This window comes from Temnothorax nylanderi, unplaced genomic scaffold (genome assembly GCF_030848795.1).
Source record: "Temnothorax nylanderi isolate EJ_2023f unplaced genomic scaffold, tnyl_v1.0 TNYL_tig0049_pilon, whole genome shotgun sequence".
NCBI classification, from domain to species: domain Eukaryota; kingdom Metazoa; phylum Arthropoda; class Insecta; order Hymenoptera; family Formicidae; genus Temnothorax; species Temnothorax nylanderi.
This window is the reverse complement of record NW_027249111.1, coordinates 577459-591542: the sequence shown is the minus strand read 5'-3', so window position 1 is coordinate 591542 and position 14084 is coordinate 577459. Positions and strand designations below refer to the sequence as shown.

Sequence of the window (14084 nt, the reverse complement as noted above, 5' to 3'; positions counted from 1 at the left end):
TGCTGCAATATATCATTCGTTTATATCGTAATATATTGTAACGATAATACGGCTACATATACATAGACGTATTTGTCGCGGGATAAGCCTCCATCATGCTCACTTTCGAATGCACTACATGCGCTACCTTCGGCTATCTCTGAAACCCCCCCTTCAAGATGATCATTGTAATCCGCCAAAATTTAGCCGGATGTCAGTCGTTATATAATCACTCATAGAATTATCGTGGAGATAATGCGGGTCAATAGAACGCGCAATCACTAAGAAATGACGTATATATCAGAGCGACACATCATACCGAAGAGAACGGGTATGTGCATATACACGTGTGTGTTTTTATCGATGACGAAAGCGCGTGGGCAATTAAATTGACAGGCAATGCTGAGTTCCTTGCTAGTAAAGTGTGAGCTTTCGCTACAGAAAGATAGTTTCGCGATTGAGAGAATCTGCATGGTTGAAAAGCTCGAGAGCATTGTGCTGGAACAAGTGGAATTTGGAGGCTCAGCGTTAGATAAAGATTGATCGGTGAAGGAAAGAGTATCGAGAGCTTGAAAGCTTCAAGCTCGAAGGTTTCTCCTGTAAAGCCTCGAGCTAAAAAATTCCCCCTGCAAAACTTTGAGCTTGACAACCGCGTGCGCCAGAGGTTGACTCGCCGAGGTTAAAAGCTTCGCGCTTGCAAGCACACGTTATCGCGCGCGCGCGAGCTTTCGTTGCCAGTGATAAGAGGGGACGCACGCGTATCGTACCACCGCCGCCACCGCCGCCACCGCCTCCACCGCCTCCACCGCCGCCGATGACGACGATACCGAGACCCGAGGGACAGGGCCGAGAGCGAGACGCGCTCTCGGATACTCGAACTCGATCAGTGCGCGCTTCCCCGCGCCGGCGGTCCGCCGCGAGATAGTCATCCGGACGGTCGACGGTCGGTGCCCGGCACCGGTCCGAGCGTCGCGTCGCGGTGGACCAGCGGATGCCGCAATCAGTGGCGCGTCGGCGGCCGCTCGTGCCGGACATATTGCGGGCTTGCGAAAATAGGTAGGGATAACGAAATCGCTCGCGAAATTATCAGCGGAGCTTCGCCTTCGCCGCGTGGAGAGATATCATCTGCTCCGTTTAAATAGAAGCGATCACAGTCTCGCTCGTGCGTATTATAAGCACTTGTTGCTGGCAGCTGGGATCGCGTCACGGCTAGACTCGAATGACTCGATGGTGTCTCTACGTGGAGAGCTTTCACCGTCGGACGTCTTCCCCCTCGCGAACCTCGTGAGCGTCGCGACGACGACGTCGACGACTTGCGCAACGCGTCGCGTCAACGCGTCGAAAGCGTCTCGTACACGAGGGGAGTGAAGCGAACATGCGATTGGCTTTAACATTGTGTATACAATCGCGCGCACACAATTGCCGTTGCTAGGATATGATAAATGAAAAAAGAAAAATGTGCCTGTGATAATCCATGTGTCTGCGTTTGCAAATTGTTTTTTAAATAAATTCAATTGCGCTTGCTGAAAAGGTAAGTTTGTAAATTTGAATTACTCGCTGCCCAACCATATGGCGCTATTCTAATCTCCAGATTCGATCTCATTTTACGATCATAGATAAAATATATCGAAATAAATAATATTGATTATTTGCTTATTATGAACAAATCAATATGAAAAAGAACTTTAATAAGTTTTCCTTTCGTAGTTCTGAATTGAGAAGTAAATTTCATAGAGTTAAAAATTCCGTCAATTTTTTTAATTTCTTTTCTATTGGAATTTTCTTCGAATAACTAATTATTCTAACCCCGGGATTCAACCTCGTCTTATGATTATTGAATGAAATATGTATACTAAATACGAAACAAATAATCTTGATTATGCTTTTATCGTAAAATAAAAATTATGATTAAAAAAGTAATAAAAAATATATTTAGTTCAATAAATAATTCTTCGCCAGTGGTATAATAATAAAAACGAGATTTTGTCGGCCTGACTGGCAATCAATTCAATGTATTAAAACGACGTTTCGACCCGTGCTTTGGGTCCTTATCAAGTTACAATATAGCAATGATAATTGCGCGTCAAATTATAAATCTAACAATCATCGTTGTAATGTGGTCCGAGAAACATGACCGTAGCGTAAATATATTTAGGCAGATAGAAGAATTAATTGCTAATTATTAGTGTTAGAGATTATATTCTACAGAGTGAAAAGTTTCGTCAATTTCCGTTAATGTTTTATATTCGAATAGGTACTCGTATTATTTTAATTTAATTTCTTTAAATTCTAATTTTTTTTATTGTTCCAATTTTCTTCAAGCAGATAGCTATTGATAGAATAATGGAACAAAATTTGCTTCAATCGTTAACGTTATTCAAAGATGTTCGAAGATGCTTAGATATACCTTCGACCTTCCGTCATGATATATAACGTCGCTCTCTATACGTAAGTGTATAATTATAGATTACTTATTGTTAGTCACGTCACCCCGAAACGACGATAAACGGATATATGTACAGATAGATAAGCGGAGATATCGGTATTCGATCCCGTTTTTGCGATATCGAATATCAATTGTCGATGTTTTATTCATTTATTCTTTACTCAATAGCTTCGGCTGACCGAGCCCTGGATAGCTCTGGTTAATTAATCCTTGATACATGCACGACTGCCTTTTCGCGATCGCGGTTTCTTTAACCCTTTAACGGATCCAATGCCCCAGTACGGTTCCGGAATCATCAATTCATCGATAAATCTTATCAGGGCACAGCGATTATGAATCACGCAACATTTTCAACAAAAAAATTTAATTTCCCTGAACGTTATCCCTGAACGTTACGCGCATTTTTATTATGCCAAAGTTCGAAAGTTTTATATTGAATATAGATGATTTATGTAGCTTTTTTATTAAATATCTTGTCAATTTTTTTTTTACGTCAAATTGCGCGATAATTTTTCATATTGCACATTTAGCGCGGTAATTAAATACTTCTTATTATAAATCTTGTCAATTTTTTACGTCAAATAACGAGATGATTTTTCATATCGCACGTGTAGCGCGGTAATTAAATTATTTCTCATTTATAAATAATTCGTCGATTGATGATCGTGTCCTGGCAAAGGACAGGAAAAAAGCTTTTGTTTTCTTTCATTTTTCTACAGAAATTTATTAACTCTGAATTAAAATGAATTTTTCGTGTAAATTCAAATTAAATCTGCAGTTCTTCGTAATCTTCGTGACTTTAATTTTCCGTCACATAACTCACGGTAATTAAATCGCAGATTAAGCTTTTCCGCGTAATGAAAGGATTCATCGTGCGGGGTCGCGACGCACGAAGTGCAAAATTATCTCAGGAACAACGGGTTGAAAGAAATCGTTCGCGACGCTCAACATTAACGCCATTCATGCGTTTCTTCGACGATAAGCACGCGGGCAGCTTATTGCTTCTTGCGATGCCGGCCGCAGGAAGTGTAAATTAACGATGGAATTTGACCTACTTGACGGTGCATATCGTACAGATCTCTACCGCTCCTTCAATCTTTTAAATGAGTTATATAAAATTCATCCGTCACAGACGCGAGAAGGCAGTCGGATGTGATCACTTCCGAGCGCGATGAAATGCCGTGGACTCCATTTATGTGACGGTTGCACGAGTCTCGTGAAGATCACGCGTCTCTTTCAGGAAGCTAGCGAAATTATTTCACGTGCGCGCGGTGCGAAATACCTATAACGAGAAAGATACTCTTATTTATAGGCAGACAGACGCAAGAACACATTTTTTATCTCTAGTTATTGATTGAAAGCTCAACACCAGGAGGATGTAAGTGGGGGAAATGGAATTATCACGAATCATCGCTATTGAAGTCCTAGATTCTTGAAATAAATAGATAAGGAGAGATATTTATGTGCATCGAGACGTCACAATATGATTAGTGAAATGATCGTATAGTGAAAATAACGACAAAACATAAACCGAGCAAGGAAACTGCCTAAATCGTAGTTGAAGATAGTCTCTAATATTGGCGTGATTTTCGAATCTCTTGGTTCTCGCTATTTATCAATTGTGAAAGTAATATTGCGCGTTCGCCGAACATGCGCTCGACGCTGATAAGAACTGATAACGCGTTATTTGATTCCTGCATATAACACATGTTCAAAAAGCGTCCTTACACGAAGAATAAACGCGAGTGATCCACTTGACATTAATGTTTTTCTGCGCAACGTTACTTCTATCATAAAACGTTAATTCGATACACAAATATGTATTGTCATATATAAGTTATCGTAATTAAGAAATTTTTTGTTCTTAAATCGTATAAAAAAGGAAATTAGAGGATTTGTCCTTTGACCGCACGCTCCATATTTGTATTTCTTCGTTACGAGCTGCGTTTCTTCTTTTTCGTAGCATCTTGTCGAACCGGACGGGCACCTTCCTTATGTAGCAAGACGTCGGAATATGCGAGAAAGCGCCTTAGCCGTGCTGCTGGCATGGACACTTGCGGCCCAGCAGGGGCTGTGCGGCAAGTTAGAGAAGATCGCCCAACAACCGAGCAATATCTTAGTGGATTATTACGCCTATCGTCACATCTCGATCATCCACTTCAATGTGCCCGAGCGTACCGTCGCGGTCGCCTTCAAGTACGTATCGGGTCGAGAAAGAATCGGTGGGACATTCTTCGAGATCTTGTGTTTAACGCATGCGGTTCGAGGATGTATCAGCAGCGAGAGATTTTGTCCTTTCCCATTTATTAGTTTCTACAAATGTTATTTATCTTTATTAGTTCTTTTCAAAATGACCTAAAAAATTTATATCTCTAGTTGGTTTGATATATATGTTCTAATCTAAAGAGATTATTCAATGATAACGAAGAACAATGAACACCTTTATTCCCTCGACTTGTTTTTCGCTGAGCTAAAATTTTCTGTTATTCATTTAAATTTTTCTGTGTCCCTCATACATGAAGATATATATTTTGTCGCGCTTTAGATTCATGGCGAAAGAAGAGAAGACTGGCGGGATAGGTAGATGCTCACCGGTCAACGTCTCGTTATATCTAAAGTCCGCTAGTTTGCCGTTCGTCTCTCCCGATGGTTCGAAGGTGGCCGCGAAGCTGATGGAGACGAAGAATCGTCGACGACATTACAGCCTGGAGATGCAGAGCAACGGCGAGCAATACATGATCAAGATAGAGGCTCCGTCAGCGGGTGACTGGTACGCGATCGCCTTCCGATCCTGGACCGATCCTGAGGAAGGCAAGATCAAGCAGCAAGGTAGAGGGAAACAATTTATTATACTTTCTTTAATGAATAGAAACATCGGGGATAAAATAAAATTATATTATTGGCCGCTTGTGTATTTTATTTTATTATGAACGTTTGTGATCTTTTATGTATAGTTCGATATATAATAATACTAGTTTGCAACTTTTTATTTTGTTTTTGCTCAATCAATATAAATACCATCAATTTTTAAAGATATAGGTCCACAACATACATTTATAGGAAAGAAATATCCACCACATCTTATTTAATTTTTTTTTCAAAAAATTATAAAAAGTATGTAATATTAAAGTAAGTTGAAATATATTTAAAACATCTTAGACCATATTGGCAATAGAAATGATTGATTATAAATAGAACTATAGAGGCTTATATCAGTTATGGAGACTCGTTATCAAAGATAGTGCGATTAAAACATGATGAGTGATTACTGATCTCTTCTAAGAGAAACCCAGCAGCTTACAAGAAGCAAAAGACTCATACAAAACATTTTTCATATCTCTTTTTTGAATTATAAATAAATTATTTCAAACATAAAATTGTATTCTTTAATTTTTATATTGTTACTTATTCTTTTCCTGAAATTTTGGCACTTATACTATTTATTGTAAAATGTGTAGGAATTTTTTGGTTGGTCATGAGCAAAAGTACTGTAAACTAGTATAATTCTTTAATAACGACAATATTTCTGAAATAGTAGAAATATTTCTGCAAAAGTATTCTCTCGAAAGTAAATTATTTTTCGGTATTTATAAATAAAAGTGTGTAGCTATATATTTTTCCGAAGCTTGAAGAAATGGAGCTGGATTTTGCTAATCTCCACTGCGCTGTTCAAGATTTAACGCGAAACTACCGTTTCGTAGGTATCAGCGTGTCCTGTGAGACTGTGATGGACGCCGAAATGTTCGTGGAGATGCCAACTACGACGTCCTTGGTGGATCCTGAGATCAACTATAAGGTGCAGCTAGACGAGACCTCTGACACGACGATAGTGCAGTATCTTGTGCCGGACGTTGGCCTCGAGGAAATAAGTCTGTTTTTAAAATCGTCCTGCGGCGAGGACTGCAACATTGCTGTCCACATCACGGCAGAGGATAATCTCGCCGGTAGCCTGCTCAACTCCACGGAGAAGTCGCTCTCCTTCAAGCCCTACCCAGGCGATTTCCACTATGTGACCCTTCGTCTACTATCGGGAAACGCGTCGAACGTGACGCTGCAACTGCCAACGAGCCGTCAAACGGACATCGGGGTCGATCAGGTGACGCCGGTGGTATTGTCGAGAAAATCCTTCCCCGAATTTTTCCTTTTCGATTACGAACATCTGCGCGGCAATGACACGAAGCCCCAGCCCTTCAACGTGACCGCCGACGCTCTCTCCGTCCTTAGCTTCGAGATCGGCCGGGTGTACGATGTCGGCGGCACGGTCACTCTGGGCTTTAAGCTGGTCGACGTGGAGGAGAAATACAAGAAGAACATCGTCCTCGTGGCCTGCGTTTCCTTAGGTTGGTTCGCGTGTCCTAGAAATCGCCTCTAATAAATTAATTTCTTACGGGATCAAAATAGGAAGTTGTCAATGAACAAGGTTTAAGCATAAAATTAAATCGGTCGCTTGCGTGATATCTCATTTTACAACAAATCTTTGTTTTGCGATTCAATATGTAATTGTAAAAAAATGGCACACATAGTCTATATAAAATTTATATCTACTAATTGTAAGATTAATTTCTTCGCCACCGTCTCATCATCCCCGTTTCTTTGGAATTCCTTAGGATACTACTTGAACATCACCTCGGGCGGTGCCTGCGTCCGTGCACAGGGTCTCACGACGGCGGACGTGTACGTGAATGCGACCGAGCCGGCTTACGTGCACGTGCCTTTCCCCGAAGCGGGCACTTGGTACGTCAGCCTGCGTGTCTTCTGTCCCGAAGAAGAGGAGAAGAAGACGATCAGCGCTGACAGCGGCGCCAACATTAGCAGCAGCACCAGCTCTTGTTCCTGCGGTCGCACTTGTCTGCAGGGCGATGTTGCATGCGAGAGCTGTGACTGCCTGTCGCGCTGCACTGCCGTCCGGGTGGAGAGCGTCGTGTCATCGTCGCCGTGCGTCGAGGGCCGTTGCGGTGGTCATGGCAAGTGCATGCATTATATGAGCGGCGGCTTCGTCTTCTCGGCGTGCCACTGCACCGGCGGTTATCGCGGTTTCGACTGTGCGGACAACACGTACGTTCTCAGTACCAGCGGCATACTTCTGCAGCTGCTCGCCCTCACGTTCAGTAACTTCGCCTTCCTCGGCTCGATCTACGTGGCGATACGACGCGAGTACTTCACCGAAGCGGTTGCCTACTTCGCGGTCATGTTTTTCTCCACATTCTATCATGCCTGCGAGGCCGGGGAGGAGATCTACAGTGTGTGCATCATGCGGTTGAGCGTGCTGCAGTTCTGCGACTTTTTCAACGCGCTGCTCGCTATCTGGGTGACTCTGGTGGCGATGGCGTCGTTCGGGCCGCGATTGACTGCTTTCTGCCAGGTAACCGGAGCGATTGTGCTGGCGATGGGCGCCGAGATGGACCGCACTGCGCTCTGGGTATTCCTGCTACCGGCCGTCACTGGTTCCGCCTTGATTGGACTGTCCTGGGGACTTAGATGCAGGAGGAGGCGCACCATCAAATATCCCTCGCGTCCGTATAGGTGAGAAAGAAAGGAATGTAGGAAAAAATCAATTTTTATCATAAAAACAGAATTTAGAAATGTTGCATAATAAAATGGTTGCTTGATAAAGTAAAAATTAAATTATATAGTAGAAACGGTTAAATAGAAATGAGTAGAATATTGTAATAAATAATAAGGCAACGTTAAGATAATGAAATTAAAAAGTTTAATCTTTTCATATGCAACCGAATAAGTTATATTTTTCATTGTATTTCATATTCTTCCTACCTCATTGCAACCTCATTGCAACACGAAATGTTCTGTTCTGTTTCTAGGACTGTCTACTTCCCAGCCGGAGTTCTTCTCGTCTCTCTGGCCCTCATTTGTTACGCATTCCTGCAAACACGCAGGAATTATTATCTCGTTCACAGTATGTGGCACATCTGTGTCGCAATAGGAGTTATTCTACTTCTTCCGAAGCGCAAGTACATGAAGTGATGGTCAAAGAGCGACGTATGCGTCCAGGAGATATTCGAGGAGACCGGAGACAGTATCAGAAGCTAAGAGATGTGATAGTAGGCAACCAAAGAGACATCAGGGAAATTATTACAATGCAAACAAATAGATATCATTGACGAATCGATTTTTGTACGAAAGGAATCACAAGCGCTGGTTTTAATTAGCATCTTCTACGTAAAGATATCTTGAAAACTGCCATATCTTGAAGATATCTTAAGAAAGAATTATTTATAATCTTTCGATTAAAACATAAATTATTCTTCTTTTACTTATATAGAAGCTTTCTCGGTTTTATCGTAAAGATGCGTGATTCGCTTCGTAGAAAAGTTGTTCGATCGATCGAATTCGGCACTTACGCATATATTATAAATATGTATATCAGAGACATTATTCTTCTAAAAAGCATCGGCAGTATATATAGATACGAGAGTGTTCCGAAGACGGAATTAACTCGGCGAGATCGATCAATGATACATTTAGCAATAAGATGCGACACATAAAGCAAATTTAACGACAGTATTACATCAAGGTAAGTCGCCCGTGAAAGAAATTTTGCTCATTTTAATAAGCATTAAGGAAACTGAAGAAAGTGTGACATCGACTTTAAGATGTTTTCGTTCTTCATTTAGCTTTCAACAGAATTAAATCCATATTGAATGTAAATATTGAAGTTTGAGAGTCACGAAAATATCGGAAGAGAATAATTATCATAATTATTGCTGAAATTGACGTTGGATTTTATAAAGTTGTTTATTATTCCGCGAAGTATTTTCGAAATGCACTTTGACATTCCGAGAAATTTATTGATCGCACGAATATAGAATATATCGCTATACTTTGTTAATTCAGTCGCGACCTGTTTGTAAGGACCAATTCTAAGATACGTAAAATGTTGGAAACGTTATGAAAGAATCAAGGATATCTTCGTGCGAATGGTGCTCTTTTATTCATACGAATGTTTCCTGCTATCCTTAGTCTTTTATTAATGATAGCACTATTGTTGTAGCACTATCGTAACACTATTAATTTATAATTATTGACGACAAATGCGTTCTTACAAGAGCATGCCATATTCAACAAGTATACATTCCTCATTGCTCTTTTCTTATGTAGAAGGCTTTAAATTTTAATTCATCTTCCTATTGAACATGAAAATAATTTAATCTTCATCTATATTAGTGAAGATAATACGAGCATAGAAATGTAATTTTAAGAAACCAGCCCTTTTTTCTAGGAATCAATACCTCGCACACGAACGTCCTGCTCCAAGAATAATACTCGAAAGTGAATGAAAAAGTAAAGATACATGTCTCTTATATTTTATAACTGACAAGTAACGTATATCTATATAGTACATACATATAGAAATTATATTCTTCTACGTAAAGCACATGTTACAGGACATGTTTTAAAAAGCAGATTTAGGACCTGTTGTCTCAACTTTTGCACTAATATTTCCGCCCCTGCCAGATATTATAAATAATCCACACAGATGTTCTCTCTTTTAACTGTGCGCTTTAACTTTCTAGCCAATAATAACGTCTAGATAGGAAGATAATGCTCAAAACGGAGTCATTTTTTTCAAGTTGCCTTGCACCGTGACAAGAGCGGAAAAGCGAAATAAGTAGGAAACCGCCGTGTCTTTACTTTCCGATTCATCCTCGCGTCTGTGTATGCATGCTGTGTTGTCCGAGGGAGAGTAACGCATATACATATATAAGTAAATACAACATCGTCATGGGCAGTGCCTGTACTGATTGTTGACACGTGTTAAGCGCGATGCGCCGCGACCGTATCGCGACTCTAGTCGATTCTATTTTCCTCAACGTGAAAGCCATTTAGACTATATAACATTTTCTACATATAGCCGAAGAGAGAAAGAAGAGTGTGTCACGCTGAGCGCACGTGAGTGCACGGGGGTTTTGCCGAGGAGGATTTCACTTTTGTTAATTTACAAACGTACACAGACACCCAAAACACAGATGTAATTCTCTACGAAATAAACATGAAATTATCGTTATACGAATCGAACTGAAATATCGCCGAAGCTATCGAGACTTTCGCCGCTCGTGATAAATAATTCCATATTTTGGTATTATGAGTTAAATTGTTAACAGATTCTTATCTTGCCTACTTCTTCATCGCATAGAATGGAGTATACGCAAGATACAGCGAGTTGTCAATTTTATGCGCTTCTTTTCTTCTCCCCTGCTTTAATTTGCTATTTAAATTATAATCGCCCTTTTCTGAAGAGCAAAATTACATAAGCAAAGTGTTACAATGACGAGGAGTCAGTGGGCGTCGTGACGCGCGCGTTCGCCGTCGCGATGACGTTAGCCAGCAGCGATAGCATCGTCTCCATCGAGAAGCCGCAATGTGGATACGATCTTGAGCAGTTTCTGCCGTTCCTACCAGTCTCCACCGCCTCCTCGATCGCCGTGCCTTGCATGGCCGTGCGGAACACCTGGTTGGTGGTAACTGCGTTCACCATCTTCTCGAAGGACGTCGTCTTCTCGTCCTTATCGTTCCTGTTTTCGTTCTCGTTTTCGTCACCCGCCGCGGCAGCCGCCTGCTGCGAGTAGGTGCATACCGCGCGTTGCATGCATGAGGTCGTGTCGATGCCGTAACGGGCCAGGACATCGTCAATCCTCGTCAGGGTCTGGGTGAAGCCGTTGTCATCACCTGCATTGAATTGATTTTATAAGGATGCTGCATATTCACGGACGGAATATTCACGAGATGCTAAAAACTCCTTGTAGAGATTAATTTTTCCTCGACGGAAATGAGAGAGAGGGAGGAATGTTGCTCTTTCGAATTGTTCCAAATTTTTATTTAGTAATCAAGTTTTGAATTAAAGATCTGTGAAGTTGTAAATCATGTTCTGTGAAATAATATTCTAAAAGATTTCCTATTTGCAATGGCTTACAGTGTGGAAATGATTATTTCGACGAGAAATGACATTATAGAATATAGATCTATAGCGGATACACTTACTTCTCGCGTACGCGCCATAAGTGCCCGACAGGATATAGAGCAGCTTTGGGATGATGAGAATCGATCCCACGCCTATAATGGCTCCCAAGAGAAGTCCACCAAGATCTATCTTTGCCGGCGCATAAGGCGACACTCCGTAACCCTGATCCGGATTTAATTGATTACACAAATTTAATTCAATTACGTCACAACGAGTTTCCGATTAATTGATTCCAATTACTGTCAATTGGACAAAAATAGACATCGACGAAGTAAACAGTAAACATAAGCTCTACGGCAAGTTTTTCAAGTAAATTTTATAACATTTTTTGAAACAGGAGATAGAAGAGAAGCGTGACACTTATATATGTCGTAAAAATGCAGATATTTATAGAATACGAGAAAGATAGGAAGAGAAATCCGATTCAATACTTACACTCCCAGTACCTCCGACATTGGTGAAACCAAATCGCGCCTCCTGGCCGCGATCCACGATGTCGTTTGTCTCGGATTCGCGTTTCGATGGTTCATTGTGCTGTTTAATCTGAGACGACGGCATGGCCACCTGATCCTGCGCCTTTGCCTGCTTGTCCATGTAGCTGATAGAGCTCGGCACAAATCTACCGATAGATCATGCAAAGACAGATACATAACACGGACGTCTTAACGATAAAAAGATCGACAATCAGTCATCTGAATAATTTTTAGTTTTTAAGTCTCTTTTGAAAGCCGTTTGAGTATTTTTTGCGCTTCTGCGGCGTTCAGGAAGAAATATTATTCAAAATTTAATTTAACCGTTGAAATGAGACTTACCCTCCATCATCGAACTTCGGACTGCAATTGATCAGAATGGCGAAGCAGCTTATTGCCACAGTTAAACTTCGCGAAATACAAAACGTCATCTGAGAAAGAAAAATTGAAGAGACAATAAACTAATGATTAATATATTAATATATCAATAAATATATAATTAAATGTATTTACATTTACAATAATATTTGCGTATCTTGATAAATTTCTGAAATATATTATAGATTTTTTAAGACACTGTGCGAATATTGTGTTACGGTAAATCAAGACAATTATTTGCTGTAAACATTCGTGTGATATGTATCGCACGAATACGAACACGTAATTTATAATAAATGTAAATTAATAAACGTAAATTATTTGAAGTAGATCGAATAAATACCTTCGGTGAGAAGGGTGAAGCAAACTGTCTCTAAGATAAAACGTGAAGCCTCAGCCTGAGGTCAGTTAAGAATGAGATATGGCGATTCAGTGTCACGGACTGACTACGCGGTGCCTGCTTTCTGGCATATATAGTCGCCTTGGTCGTCTGAACACGACAAGTTGTGGACGATAATTGAAGCGCCGGTTTCGCTTTCATTGTTAGATTTTCGTGGTGCATGACGTCTCCCCGTCGTCGTCGTCTTCGTCGTCGCGAGCGAGGAGAAGGCCGTCTTTCTGCAATGGCTGCAACGGCGCGGCGCGTCGCGTCGCCATCGCCGGTCACTCGAAATCTCGAAGCTGAAATAATAGCCAGCTGTCAACAATGTCCTCTTAAGACGTTCACTGACTTTTGACACGGGAAATTTCGCGACTCCGGCCTACAGCACCTCGTGACTGAGGTGATCTCCTCTGCTATGTTACGACTTCCCATGTTACGAAATGCGCACAACCTCGAGGGTGATTACGGCCTGTAGCTGCCTAATTGTTTACATGGTTTTGACATTTTTAAGGAAGGTATGGTATGGTGCAATCAATAATTTGATAAAATTAAATTTTAATAACTGTTAATGTGTGCGATTAAACGCACATGATGTCGACAGAACTTATGCTTTGGAAGATTCGAATTTCGTGAGGAAAATAGAATAACCCGATAGAAATAAAAGTTATCTAACAAACAACAAGAAGTACCTACGTAAAATTTGTGGAATAATTAAAAAAAGCCAATTTTTATTTATGGTAAAAGAATGGGGAAGGAATACAAAAATAAGATTCATAAAAGTGTAGCCGATTTATAAAGTCACGGAGATATGAATTAAAGAATCACGGACAAAGGATCAAGGATCTATAAATGCAAAAAACAAAAAAGCCGCGAAAGCGAATGTAACCAGTAGGATTTACGCCACGAGATCATACACGTCGGAGTCCTTCCGGTGAAATTTCTGGGAAAAGAAATTCCATCTGCGCGTTCGCCGAACGTCGCACGGGAGGGGAAGCTAGGTATAGAACGCGAATCGAAGCTCCCTTTCGCGAAGCTCGCGTGTCGCGCTCTCCCCCAGGCCCCAACTCGAGTTCGAGAGGTCCGTTCTGGACGGTGCCCCAGGAAATTCGCCGAAAGCCACGGCCGGCCGAGTCCATAATTCTAATATTGTCGTCACCTTCGTGCGTTCTTTTTTTGCGCTGGGTGAAACGCTTTTATAATAATTCCCGAGAAACGGTCGCTCGTGCTAATAATTACGGGGATAATTACCGGGTTAGGTTGGGTTCCTTAACTCTTCAATGCGATGAGGCCCGTGCACGACAGAATGTAAGAGCGACTCCCGGAATGTAAAAGCAATTAATAATACATTATTGTAGATTTCGCCGTCTAGGTTCGTTAATTCTAACGCGAGAAATCGGTATTTCCTGTTCTGATAGGGCAGGCGAGGCTCGTTACGGACGGGACAAATTAGTG

General features: G+C 41.2%; 2 protein-coding genes across 3 annotated transcripts; one reads left to right on the top strand and one right to left on the bottom strand.

Moving 5' to 3' along the window:
- Positions 1-443: 443 nt before the first annotated feature.
- LOC139772402 (post-GPI attachment to proteins factor 6) lies at positions 444-10448 on the top strand. 2 transcript variants are annotated; one of them, XM_071706079.1, is made up of 6 exons: positions 444-1035; positions 4389-4621; positions 4971-5254; positions 6127-6765; positions 7033-7948; positions 8245-10448. In XM_071706079.1, exons 2-6 carry the CDS (start codon positions 4440-4442, stop codon positions 8405-8407), a joined length of 2184 nt encoding a protein of 727 aa, XP_071562180.1. In that variant the 5' UTR covers positions 444-1035; positions 4389-4439; the 3' UTR covers positions 8408-10448. The 2 variants fall into 2 exon arrangements, with proteins under 2 accessions (XP_071562180.1, XP_071562181.1); XM_071706080.1 differs by lacking the exon at positions 444-1035 and adding an exon at positions 1042-1510.
- On the bottom strand, positions 9726-14074 carry LOC139772415 (uncharacterized). The gene is made up of 6 exons (XM_071706105.1): positions 13881-14074; positions 12594-12931; positions 12215-12303; positions 11838-12021; positions 11423-11564; positions 9726-11110 (listed from the first exon to the last, which is right to left on the bottom strand). The coding sequence occupies exons 3-6, from the start codon at positions 12301-12303 to the stop codon at positions 10704-10706; spliced, it is 822 nt and encodes a 273-aa protein (XP_071562206.1). The 5' UTR covers positions 12594-12931; positions 13881-14074; the 3' UTR covers positions 9726-10703.
- Between the last annotated feature and the right edge of the window lie 10 nt (positions 14075-14084).

Coding starts and splice junctions, on each gene's coding strand:
- LOC139772415 (XM_071706105.1), bottom strand. CDS start 12,303: ATGACGTTTTGTATTTCGCGAAGTTTAACTGTGGCAATAAGCTGCTTC. Junction 12,022..12,214: donor CCGAAGTTCGATGATGGAGG/GTAAGTCTCATT, acceptor ATCTATCGGTAG/ATTTGTGCCGAGCTCTATCA. Junction 11,111..11,422: donor TTATGGCGCGTACGCGAGAA/GTAAGTGTATCC, acceptor AATTCAATGCAG/GTGATGACAACGGCTTCACC.
- LOC139772402 (XM_071706079.1), top strand. CDS start 4,440: ATGCGAGAAAGCGCCTTAGCCGTGCTGCTGGCATGGACACTTGCGGCC. Junction 6,766..7,032: donor CGTGGCCTGCGTTTCCTTAG/GTTGGTTCGCGT, acceptor GGAATTCCTTAG/GATACTACTTGAACATCACC. Junction 7,949..8,244: donor TATCCCTCGCGTCCGTATAG/GTGAGAAAGAAA, acceptor TTCTGTTTCTAG/GACTGTCTACTTCCCAGCCG.